We start from the raw sequence: 13,343 nt of genomic DNA, 5'->3' as shown, positions 1-13,343 counted from the left end.
CTGTAACTGATGAGTAATAGGCTGCTCTGGCATTACGGAGGGCCTTCTTATATGTTTTAAGACTATCTCGCCAAACTAAGCGGGATTCTTCCAGATTAGTTGAACGCCATATGCTTTCAAGCTTTCGTGACGTTTGCTTTAGTTTGCGGGTCTGAGGGTTATACCAGGGAGCAAACCTCCTCTTCCTCACCGTCTTCTTCTTCAGAGGGGCTATCGAGTCCAGTGTCATTCTCAGTGAGCCTGTGGCACTATCAACAAGATGATCAATCTGGGACGGACTAAAGTTAGACCAGGAGTCCTCTGTTATATTGAGACGTGGTATTGAATCAAATGCAGAAGGAATCGCTTCTTTAAATGTAGCTACAGCACTGTCAGTTAGACATCTGGTGTAGAAACTTGTGTGCGTTCAGGAGCAGCTCGTTCTGACAGTACTGAAATCACTTTATTGACTCCCATTCAATATATCCTAATCATAAGATAATAATGGCCAATATGTGTGGCCTGGGCTACTTATCAGGCTTGAAACCAAAGGGATATATTGCTCCATGTGTTCATAGATTCTATCTGTTGAGACAAAACGGTGGAATTCTTCAATTTTGCCATTGTTCAAGTTTTATTAGAAGCAGTCAAAGCTGATCCAATCCGTGAGTCTGATGAAACCCATCCGAGTGATAGAGAAATTCTCAGAGATAAATGATAATGCAGTACATTTTAGGGTTTTATTGAAGACACGATACCAAATTATATAAAATACAATGTCTTTCCACTGAGAGTTTATTTTCACTCAACACACCACAAAACAACAAATACCACCAAGATTTATATTTTTTAAATGTATATTCGTAGTCAGTTTATGGGATGTTTTTCTTCATCAATGACAAAATGTTTCCTAAAAAGAGGTGAGGACGCACTGCTCCCTTCAACAAAATGCTCTCCTCAAAGTTTTAGTAGCAGTGGTTTTATTGATACATTTAAATGGTGGTCAATTTGTTTCTCAGTAACTGGAAATGGATCATCGTGTGTTTCTTGATGAAATGACTCAAGAAAATACTTTCATTGTGTGTATACTATAATAGTATGGTATGTTCTAGTACAATGTATGGATGAGTATATTAACAATGATATAGTCTCAGTGCTGTAATCTCACTGACTGTGGTCCAATTAATTAATTAGATGTTGGCACCTGCTTATTCCTTCACAACAACATTAATGAAACTATTGATGTTTTTCAGTTTGTCACTATCAAAGTTGACCAACAGCATGTTGGAGCCGACACTCGTGGGACTGAACTCAACGGTGGCCTTAACGTCCTGTAAGGGGCCCACAGTTCCAATCCTGCAATAATTATACACAATGAGTAACCACACAAAATATTAGACACAAATCACAGAAAAACATTCTGTACTTGGCTATACGAGTATAAGATGCATTTTATTACTGAAATAGGAATAACTGTGTGGGAAAAAAATTGGATTTTAGGTTTTTGTGCAAAATTTGCACAAACACCAACTGTAAATTAACTATGATGGGAGTTGGGAGACACAATGAAACACATAGAGAAGAAAAGAAAGCATATAAGAAAATCCACTCATACCAGGATGGAGCTGACATACCTCACTGTTACGGGTTTGCTGTCAGTGAGGCCGACCCCCTCCACAGTGAAGCTGCAGTCCTGTACCGGCTCTGGTAAAGGGTTCAACATGGTCAGCTCTGCCGTCACTAACTGGTTCACCGTGGCTTCTCCCAGCAGCTGCAGTGAGGTGTTAAGATACACATGTTTCATGATGTGAGAGGTTGTAGAAATTATTCAAATTATGTCATGAAGAATCTGTGATTGACCATTAGTGAAACAGCTAAATAGTGCTTGGGCCTCTGGCCTGTCAACTCTACCAGAACTAGCATACTTACCAATTTAGCCTCAACCTGGTAAACATAAAACCTCCACATAAGCTCTCTATTCTAACTGGTTACTTTACTTTTACAAACTGCAGTTGCAGAGTGATTCAGATTTGACGAGAAACAAAAGACTTCACAAAAGCTGATACAAATAAAGAGAAGTAATAAACATGTAGAATCAAATCTTCCTACAGATGTTCTGTTTTGGCCAAAGGTAAAATTATGTATTTATTTACTCAATGGTTTAATAAAATTAAAAAAAATTAAACTTAACACGAGAGGATATTTGTATTGCTCATGAATACTTTACTTTCACCTGTCCATCGCACATACCTTGACCTCTATCTCTGGCTCGTCCAGCACAATGGTCTTCTCAACCTTGTGGTAATGTATAATCTGCTTGTCGATGGTGACGGCTGACAGCTGGATCAACCTGTCGGGGCTGATCACTGACCCATAACGGTCGTACTCCAGTTTTAGGGATAGGTGCCTTTCTAAAAAAACACATATTAAGTCAATGTTTATGAGGTAATTCAAATCATGTTAACGCAATAATAAGCATGAGAAAGGGCTCATGACAGATGGTGGTGTTAGGTATTTGCACTGAGATGGAAGCTGTCGACCTTCTCCAGAGGGCACCTCCAATGTGTCCGATGTATATCCGCAGCTCTCTCCTTGTCTTCCGTTGTAGCCAACAGCTTTGGCGGAGAACAGGAAGGTGCAGATCTTTGCTTCCAGGCAGTTGTTAGTGAGGACAGCGTGCACCTCAAAGTCCGATCCCACAATCATGTTATCAGCCAGTTTGATCTGAAAAGAGATTTACAAGATGATTTTGTTTATTTAAATCACGGACTACAATAATATAAAAGGATTTATGTTTTTAAAGAATCTGCAGGATGATTCTGTGATCTTGGAAACCAAGCATGTCGGGAACGTTGCCCATGAACTGGCAGACCGGGGTGGTGGTTCCCATTTCCAAAAAGGGGGACCAGAGAGTGTGCTCAAACTATCGGGGTATCACACTACTCAGCCTCCGGGGGAAAGCTTACGCCGGAGTGCTGGAAAGGAGACACCGACCGTTTGTGGAACCTCAGATTCAAGACGAGCAGTGCGGATTCCGTCCCGATCGTGGGACACTGAACCAGCTCTTTACCCTCGCATGACCACTGGAGGGGTCCTGGGACTTTGCCCAACCAGTCTACACGTGATTTGTGGACTTGGAGAAGGCTTTCCACAGAGTCCCTCATGGGTTTATTACCTTCGCATTGAAAATGCCGGAAGGTTATGTTTTAATCGCCGTGTATTTATTTATTTATTTGTATGCGTGTTATTCGCAAAACTCAAAACGTATTGAACCGAATCGCATGAAATTTGGTGGGATGATTGTTTATTATCCGGGGACCAGTTGATTAGATTTTGGGATCGATCGGGTCAAAGGTCAAAGGTCATGAACAGGTCAAAATCTTTCGCAGAACTCAAAAAGTATTGAACCGAATCGCATGAAATTTGGTGGGATGATTGTTTATTATCCGGGGACCAGTTGATTAGATTTTGGGATTGATCGGGTCAAAGGTCAAAGGTCATGAACAGGTCAAAATCTTTCGCAGAACTCAAAAATATTGAACCGAATCGCATGAAATTTGGTGGGATGATTGTTTATTATCCGGGGACCAGTTGATTAGATTTTGGGATCGATCGGGTCAAAGGTCAAAGGTCATGAACAGGTCAAAATCTTTCGCAGAACTCAAAAAGTATTGAACCGAATCGCATGAAATTTGGTGGGATGATTGTTTATTATCCGGGGACCAGTTGACTAGATTTTGGGATCGATCGGGTCAAAGGTCAAGGTCAAAGGTCATGAACAGGTCAAAATGTTCTTGAATTGCATGAAATTTGGTGGGATGATTGGTTATTATCCGGGGACCATTTGATTAGATTTTGGGATCAATCGGGTCAAAGGTCAAGGTCAAGGTCATGGAAAGGTCAAACTCTTTTTTTACCATAGCACGATACATTTTTGTCCAATTGGCATGCAACTAATGCCAAAATGTTCATAATTCAATGCCCAATCTTGTGATATGCGAAGGTATGCGCTCTACCGAGTGCCCATTCTAGTTATTTATTTATTTATTTGTATGCGTGTTACTCGCATAACTAAAAAAGTATTAAACCGAATCGCATGAAATTTGGTGGGATGATTGGTTATTATCCGGGGACCATTTGATTAGATTTTGTGATCGATCGGGTCAAGGTCAAGAAAAGGTCAAAGTCTTCTTTTTACCATAGCGCAGTCAATTTTTATCCAATTGGCATGCAACTAATGCCAAAATGTTCATAATTCAATGCCCAATCTTGTGATATGCGAAGCTATGCGCTCTACCGAGTGCCCGTTCTAGTTTTTCTACAGTATTTGTTGTACCACATGAATATGTAATGACAGTAAAATAAATAAAAACAAACACCTTGAGACGCAGCCCTGGCTCTTCTCCTCGCTGCTGGACCTTGTTGTGGTGTTGTGCCTTCTCATACACCCGTCTCTCCTCTTTTGAGCCTGAAAATCATCAGAATCACAAAAAACGCAAAAGTCTTGTTGAAGATGATGTGTCAAATACAGGTTGTTTCCTTTAAAACTATCATCATATAGATGTAATAGACGTAGATTTGTGCAACGGCATTACATTCAGGTAAATGAGGTAATATCTGTCTCTATGTATACAGGTACAGTGTGACATATATGACACCTGTGTGTCTCTGATTACAGTGGAAGGAGAATAACACCACGCCTGTACACCGACTCCAAAGCACACATTTGTGTACATGAACAATATTTTAATTAAAACATTGAAGCTGCAACCGTGATCTTTTGAATATGTTTAAATATGTGTATGATTTGGAGTCTTTGAAGTCTGCAGTACCTTCTGGATACTTGTACTGGTGTGTGATGTCGTGTCTCTTATCTGAGCCCACAGCTTTGGTGCTGATGAAGCGTCCAACAGATTTAGTTGATCCACTAAACTTGACAAACTCTCCATTTGACAGGCGCACCAAGTCCACAACATCTGCATTAACCTACCTCCACACACGACATGAGAGGACATGAACTGACAATTATGATCAAGACATTCAGTCATTTAAACAGGTGTGCAAATATACAGGCACTTGACACAACCTGTAACGGCAGAAAAATATATGTTTATATACACAAATTCATGAGCAGTATCTCTAAAACTATGTGTCGGAACACAACACGAAAGAAAACCTCTAAATAGGACCCTTATTAAGACCATTGGAGTTAATAGAGTCCAACTTAAATGTAAACAATGTACATTTCCTGTGTGATTCTCTTTAAATTGTTACACAAAAAAACTCACCTCAGCATAAATAAAGGGAGCGTCATACTTCTTGGTCAGTTCTCCTTCCTTGATGGCCTTCAGAGAGGACGGTCCACAACAGAAAACACCTGACAGCATCACACATCGACACACGCAGGGTTCATTTCAGCAGTCAATGCCGGGATTGCTCAATATTTTTTGGTGATGATGTATCACTTCCAGAGAGAATGAGCAGGTCAAGTATGTTAAGAAAGCTAAATGTTGTTTTTCAGTGCGTGTTTTAATACGAGATCGAGAAGTAAAAATTGTGTAAACGCTTTATGGCAAAAGAGATTAACTCTAATACGGCTGAAATGTAACAGCTCTCTAAAAAGTGGCAAATTATCTGTGTACGGTAAAATAGTGAATAAATAAATGTTACATCTGGTGATGCGTTACATATCACTTCTTTTTACTATATGAAGGATAATTGTCTTGAAATAAGGAAACCTGCCAAACACAAGCTGTCACAAGTTCAGCCGTAACCAAACACCTGTGACCTCTCGCCAAAGCTGAGACTAACTTCCGTAGTTAAATACTGTGACTTGGCATGCAACTGATTAGGACCCATCTTTGTACCACTTTGACAAGTCATTGCTCAAGTGTTTAACATTATTTAGTGCTTTTCTGTAACTGGTCTGCTATGAAGCATGAAACTGTCAATACTCAGACTCAAACTAAACTCATTGGATGGGTTTGGGGAAACAGCACAAACAACTAGGCATTCAAACCAAAAGTGTACCTTCACTTGTCTCCTGTGGAGTTGGGTCACTGGTTTGCCACCCATCAAACTCTGATCCCAAATCAGGACGGCTCATCCAGCTGTCCACCCAAACGTGGAAGTTCCTGGTAGAAATTAAACGGATAAAGGGCAGTAACATTAGCATGCTTCGATCAGTACAGCAATGTAAAATAAGATGCTTTGAAGACAGTTGTGTTCGTGAATAAATGTTGGCGCAACAACCTGGTAATAATCACTACCACACGCTCACCATATTGAATCATCATGAGACATTCGTTCACCGTTTTCATCATACAGGTTTTCTATCATCAGGTTGGCGTCAGTATCGTGAGCGGATCCAAAGTTAGTAACCACCCGACATGGGATACCCAGGGCACGGGACACTGGAGGACGGAGGAGAGCCACACTTCATCACAGCCGCTAACTCAAGCTAAGAAATACTAGAGATAGTAACTGTCATCAAAACGACTCAAACTAAAATCATCACATGGGGTAGGATGGCATCAGTTCCTAAATGTAATGTACTGATAAACCGGTTGGATTGTGTGGCGGTGGAGGGGACTGGAGGATGTAACTGAGAAGAAGTGTGTTCTAACAGACAATACAGCAGTAGTCAGTACCAGTCATTGTGTATATCTTTTCTTGGCGAGTGATGGCATGCAGTGGGTTAATTTATATGTTTGAAATTAACTTAATCACATGCATGCAGTTATGCATTTTCTTTCCGTTAAATGGCATTAGGTCAATGTGACATGTGAATATCATCACTAAGTGTATGTAAAACACAAGAACTGTTCATAAAATGGTCAAACTTAATTTCAAAACAAATTGAAGACAGTCATACACTCTTTCTGGGACGTATTGGGCTCCAACCTGTGCATGCAAGAGCAGCAAAGACCCAACATTGGCCGTAGCGGACAGAGCCACTTTCTGCCCACTGGTGAAGGATGTCCCCGCTGCCGATCCACTTTCCTGGATGAACCCCATCAGTAATCTCGCCCCAATTTCCCACCAGCACACCTCTGTCATCATTACTGTTGATCTGTGGGCATAGACAAGAGGGAGAGATGAAGTATGGACAGGGAGCAGAAGTGAATGAGCGAATGGGAATCGAAAAGTATAAGCATGAAACTATAAACATTTAAAATCTATAAGTACAAGGTTTTCTTTAAGTTTTTTAAGATTGTATTTTCTAAACTCCGAGTGTCCGCAGGTCTTTCATGGATAAAGTCACCTAAATAATGTTCACAATATTGACAGCAACACCGGCTTATTTGGGCAAAATACTTATTAAACTCACCGAGGCCTGAAAAGATGAACGCACATAATTGGAATAGAAATACAGCAATATGAATATGAAAGAAATTGATTTTCATAAGCATTAAGATCTTTTCAGGACTCCTTATTTTCATATCAATTCAATTCAATTCAGTTTATTTGTATAGCCCAATTTCACAAATTACAAACTTGTCTCGGAGTGCTTTACAATCTGTACACATAGACATCCCTGCCCCAAAACCTCGCATCGGATCAGGAAAAACTCCCAAATAACCCTTCAGGGGGAAAAAAAGGGAAGAAATCTTCAGGAGAGCAACAGAGGAGGATCCCTCTCCAGGATGGACAGGTGCAATAGATGTAATGTGTACAGAAGGATAGATTTCCTTCAGACATCCATTAGCATTACTAGATGAAGATCTATCCATGCCAGATAATGAATGCATGAAAAAGAAACAAAGTGTTGACTAAGCATCTTCTGATGCCACTGTCCATCGTCAGTGCTGGATTTCTCATTTAGCTATTTTGACTTGCAGCAGGAAAAAACATGCCGACAGACTTTTAATTTATCTATCCTGCTCTTTGCCACTTGCTTGCAATCAGAGCTGCTAATGATGCTAGATATATGCAGCAAAGAAAGGAGTTTCCTTCTCAAAAGTTGCCTGGGGAGATGATAAACATTCCCCTGGTCCCCCCGGTAGAACAACAGGGGACTCGGAATATAAAGTAGCAGAGAGAGGGTTTTCTATTCTGGTGCACCATGGTAATCTCTGCCTGTTCATCTAAACTGAAGGCTATTCACAGGCTGGATGAATAGCATCCAGAGGGTCTTACAAGTATTGGACACAGACCTACCATAGCACTCAGCACCCTGGTCACATAAATGGGATTTCTCCTGGCAGAGCAGTCCTCGTCGGCGTTAGAGATGAATTTAGGATTTTCATCCATGAGCTTCAGACAGATATCCAGTATTCCTGGTTCAAACTAAGGACAGACAAACAGACAAGATGGAAAGAGATTCGTGAGCAGCATTTAGAAACATGTGTATTTGCTTCATGATATTATTATGACCAGAGTAAACTATGGAAGAAATCGTACGATTGATTAATGAAAGTGTATTCTAAAGTCGTGTGAGGTTTATTGCTCTTTTCTGTCACAGTGAAGTAGAATTTTGAGATTATAAACAGTTTGTTGATTTTTACTGAACGAATATCATTTGACATGTTGTGCGTACCTGTCCAAAGTTCCAGGGTCTCCCTTTGATCCGTTTATGTGTTCCTCTGTAGATCTGTCCACATTGTGCTAAGACATACTCCTGCCTCTTCGCCTCACTGCGCATGTAAACGGCATCTCCTGTGAGCCAGACAGAGCACCCACACATTCAGCATGATTAAAGTCATTACACTGTGGAATTTCAAATCTGACATTTCAATGCTTTACAGCTGCAGGTGGACTGTAACTTATCTTGATTTTGTAACTTACATTTAGTTTAGCAAAGAAAATACAAGCTACATGAGGAGCACAAGACATAACATGAATCATTATAAATCATTTGGAGAAAAAACGTGATGTACTTACTGGAGCACCAGGCATTAAAAAGCAGGGTGAACTGTCCTAAACTGGTCTTCTGCCCGTCCTGGTCCAGAGTCAGAGAATAGACCCCGATGGGGGCGTTGGGTGAGGAATCGATAGAAACATTAACTGTGTTTCCGGAGGCATCATGAGAGGCAGATGCGCTCCATTCACCGTCCACTGCGGGGTCACGCAGACCAAAAGAAACTTTGGTGTCTGATTCTGCTCTGGGTAACGGACCTGGAGAGACAGAGATTAAATATAAAACGATTAAATCTAAATTCAGATGAGAGAAACACAAATCCTCATGCACGCAAGACTGTGAATAAACATGTCATCACCGGGAGACGCTCACCAGTTTCAACGATGAGTGTGAAGCTTGTGTCATAAGGCTTGAACTCTTTGCGGCCCGGTTTCAGATGTAAAATGATATCAAAGGGCTGTCCCCTTCTTACAATCAAACGCTCCCGTCCACACAGGTCTGTATGGTGGCTGCTGGTGTTGCTCTTAATGTCGAGATCACAGCTCTCAATCTCCAAGGCTGTGTGTAGAGATGGACACACAGATCACTCGTCACATGAATTCAAAAAAGTGAACACATGGCAACATCACTTAATGGCGTGATCTAAATTAGATCACCCTCGCAAACTTTCTCACGGTGATAAATCACAAGAAATCAGCAAGACATCTGATAGTCTTACTCCGTGCTCCAGTTTTGACGTATCCAATGTCATCCACCACTCCTGCTCATCACATTTCACATTTGACTTTCAATCTGACACTTTGAAATAGTTTGACTGTGTGAAGTAACACAAAGAGAAACTGCAAATTCAGTTGTAGGTAATACTCTCTGATAATTACATTTGAACCACTGTCCTACAATATGAGACACAGACAGAGTTTCTCTCTGCTTACCTTGACTCATGACTGCACTTAAGTTCTTGTCCCTCCACTTGGTGCAGAAAGTGACTCTTCAGCTGCAGCCGGAGCTCATTGCCTAATGGTCATGCAGCGTATTTATAGCATGTGAAACCTGATCTTCACGCCCCCATCTGTCTATTTGTTGCATCAGTGAATCTGTTTTCGGACTTACACTTAAACGTATTCCTCTTTATTCATACATGTTTACACTGACCATTAAAGACATTGTGAAAGATTTCCGCTGGAAACAAAAGCGCCAACAGACAAACAGCATAACATCCTGTTACTTTAGTTGGTCCTTAGCCAGCAAATTACAGGTAATGCACAGGTGAGGTTTTTTGTGTGTTACATAATATAGAATATACACAATAAACACACCTACATGTACAAGTTGCGCTATAGTGATTTGTCTTCATACATTATTGATGGAACTTTTTGTAGCTGCAAAATATTTCAAATTAATTTATGATTCAACATAAATAAAATATCATAATTAAAGATTCATCAGAAACTGTAAATGATATACTGTAAAACAGTAAATTATACATCATGATAGGACTTTCACGTTTACATTTTTGAGCTACTGGGGAAAGTTCTTAAAAGGTCATGAAACTGCAACTTTAGTGTGCGTTATTTTCGGATTGGTGCATGGAAGGAACAACACAGTTAGTGAAGCTGAACAGAAAGGATTGTGGCTCTATATTTCATCCCATTTTTCCACAACATGTATTACATCATTTTAGCCAGAGGAATACCAATGAAACATAACATAAATGAATGAACACTGATTTAAACTGGAGTGGTGTTCAGGTCCAAACTTAAAACTCTAAAAAAGGAAATGGAACCTTTTGCAATAAGTGTCTACGGATGTCATGCGTCTGTGAAATAAGGAAGTGAAGCATCAACACAGTCTGGGGACAAATCCTCATTTTCCTTTTTGTCATCTAAGAGGGAAGAAACAACACGATGCAAAACTTAGAATTTACCTTAAAAAATAGAAGAAAGAAAGAAAACACCGATTTCTGCTACATTCGAATATGCAAATAATAACGCATTAACACATTAACGGGAAAGAAAAAGCTTGTAAGAAAACAAGCAAAAAAAGAAAGCAATACAAACATGGATATGCCATGTCATAAAAAGTTAGTGGCTTTAAAATAAATTAAACACAGGATGATAATATGACCTGTTTCATCAATATGTTTTGTTAGGATAACAAAGTAATCTGAAAAAGCATGTTTTGTGATGGTCCTTTTTAACGCAGGTGAAGCTGGAGCATTGATAAGTTAGGAACTATTAGTGAATCTTTAAAAAACAGTCAATGTTAGCCTTTAAACCTCTAGACATCTGCTTTGTCTGTTACTATGCAGTAATTACACGTGTGTAGACAAGCTGATCTTTCAAGATATTTTCTCTCCGTATTAAATGCATGGGCAACAGAGCAGTTCAAATACAAATGTGAAAACACACATGCAAGTGGTCAGTCCCATCTGATAAATTATTAAATACAGGACTACAGTACAAATCTCAGAGCCAGACAGATAAAAACAAAACAGCTGCAGTATAAAAATGTCCCAAAAGAAATGAATAGGAAACACTGAAAGAAATATCTTTATATATGAATTAAATCTATAATAATAAATACACCATAAAATCCTTTTAATCCTCTGTGTCTGCACAAGTAAGATGCTTCTCTATTTATGGTCATCGACTTTAAGTCTGGACCTTCAGCTCGCTCTGGGCTGAGGGCCAGTGAATAGCGCTGGACTCAAACTGTATCCTGGACTGGAACAATAGTTTCCTTGTATCCCAAAACACTGTGGTTCAAGCATGAAACACAGAGTGGTGCACCCGAATGTGTGGTGATGCTGGTCCTGTGTGTTTTTTCCATGAAGATAATAAATGCAACCTTCGTTGATCCCTGTATATTAATATTTGTAGGAGCTGCACAGCACAGAAAATCTCCCAAAATGATGAATCCGTCAGCCACATCATCCGTGTAGCCTCTTCTTGTTTCTTGCCGAGTGTTGTTAGTCTATATGTGATTTAAGATAGCCACATTTGAGTGACTGACACATGATATCAACACATCAAACCTCAATTGCTTCAGTAAATCTTAAAAACAAAACCTTGTGACCAGACAAAGCTGACTTCCTTGTGATTGTGTAGCCACATAAGATATTGTCTTTGTTCACACTGAAGAAATGTCCGTCTGGTGGCCAGAGGATCCCCCACAGGTCTGAACAGCTTCAACAGAGCGATGATCTGCAACAATATTCAAGGAACACAATAATACATATTTGGATTAATATAACACCTTTCATGCAAACCAACAAGACAACAACCAATCGAATTAATCGCAATATAAACAAGGCAGAGAGATAGCATTATAACAGTAAGAAACTAAATACAAACATGCATACCTATTACAGGTTAAAAGCAGATTTTAAGTTGATTATTATGTTTTATTTTTCAAATGAAAAATTCAACCATAAGAACATTTATATATGTTATGTAATTTTTTAATTTCCTTTTTAAATTTGTACTTACCAGGGTTAAACTTTTGTTGATTTTCCAATTATAAAGTCATCCCCCTGTAATGCAAGATATCACCATATAATATTGTAGTTCAATAAAATGTTTAAAATAAACTAACATGAGTTATTGGTTAATAACACTGATGTCTGGTTCAAGATAAGTTTCCTAGGTGTTTTGCTTAGGCTTTTTCTTGACACACATTCAGCCCTATTTCAAACCAACACAACTTTAGAGAAGCGACATGTGATCGAGACAATTTTCAGTCTTCAGTTGATACAAACTACAAAGAAGGGAATCATATTGTTACACCTTCACCTGTACCTGAGTATTAGCCACATGGGGAGGTTTGGGGGCTACACCTGGTTTCTTTCTGGTCACCATTGGTGAGCTGTCTCTCTTCAGGCTGGGGGTCCGACAAAGTGGTGGGAGGAGCTTTGAACTCTGGGATACGATTGAGGAAGTGACATCCACTAACTCTCCATCAATGGTCGACAGGCAGCTGCGGTCAGAGCTGCTGAAGAGGTTGATGCTTTCTCCAGATGATTCAGTGCTATCCACCAAGGCAGAAACAGATCCTTTAAGACACAATAACAAAGAGAGTTGTGATTTATTTGACACTTTGAAGGGAAAAAAAAGTCCAAATTCCAAAATGGCATCTAAAATGTTTCACATTGTACAAATGTGGTACATCTGCCACAGTGTCATTCTCAATGCTACCACCAGGGCGCGTCAGACTAAAGGAGTTTAACATTTAAAAATATTTTAGATACAAATAAAAAAAAGTTCACTGGACCTCATCTGTAGTAATACTTGTTGTTTTACTCACGCAGTGGATGATGACCTTTCCATTGTTCACAGTTACGATGAAGATGATGCTGACGAAGATGATGATTGTTGTCTTCATTTTCAGTCACACCCTCAGGGGAGGAGCAGACAGCAAGACTGGTATCCACCCCCTGTGACTGGTTCCCGGGATAACCAGCAGGGGGCAGCGAGCCCCGCCCAGAGGAGGAAGATGATTGGCTGAT

At 39.9% G+C, this 13,343-nt stretch overlaps 1 protein-coding gene across 1 annotated transcript; it reads right to left on the bottom strand.

Moving 5' to 3' along the window:
• Nucleotides 1-705: 705 nt before the first annotated feature.
• LOC130199867 (protein-glutamine gamma-glutamyltransferase 2-like) lies at nt 706-13,229 on the bottom strand. The gene is made up of 18 exons (XM_056423695.1): nt 13,142-13,229; nt 12,637-12,890; nt 12,328-12,371; nt 9,772-12,042; nt 9,212-9,397; nt 8,863-9,096; nt 8,519-8,637; nt 8,140-8,268; nt 6,883-7,051; nt 6,260-6,392; nt 6,010-6,113; nt 5,268-5,356; nt 4,812-4,965; nt 4,359-4,447; nt 2,520-2,703; nt 2,230-2,390; nt 1,614-1,750; nt 706-1,335 (listed from the first exon to the last, which is right to left on the bottom strand). The coding sequence occupies exons 4-18, from the start codon at nt 9,779-9,781 to the stop codon at nt 1,188-1,190; spliced, it is 2,046 nt and encodes a 681-aa protein (XP_056279670.1). The 5' UTR covers nt 9,782-12,042; nt 12,328-12,371; nt 12,637-12,890; nt 13,142-13,229; the 3' UTR covers nt 706-1,187.
• Nucleotides 13,230-13,343: the final 114 nt, after the last annotated feature.

The sequence above is a fragment of the Pseudoliparis swirei genome, chromosome 9 (genome assembly GCF_029220125.1).
Source record: "Pseudoliparis swirei isolate HS2019 ecotype Mariana Trench chromosome 9, NWPU_hadal_v1, whole genome shotgun sequence".
Taxonomy (NCBI): domain Eukaryota; kingdom Metazoa; phylum Chordata; class Actinopteri; order Perciformes; family Liparidae; genus Pseudoliparis; species Pseudoliparis swirei.
Note: the sequence above shows the minus strand (reverse complement) of the source record. Positions and strands in the feature narration are given on the sequence as shown.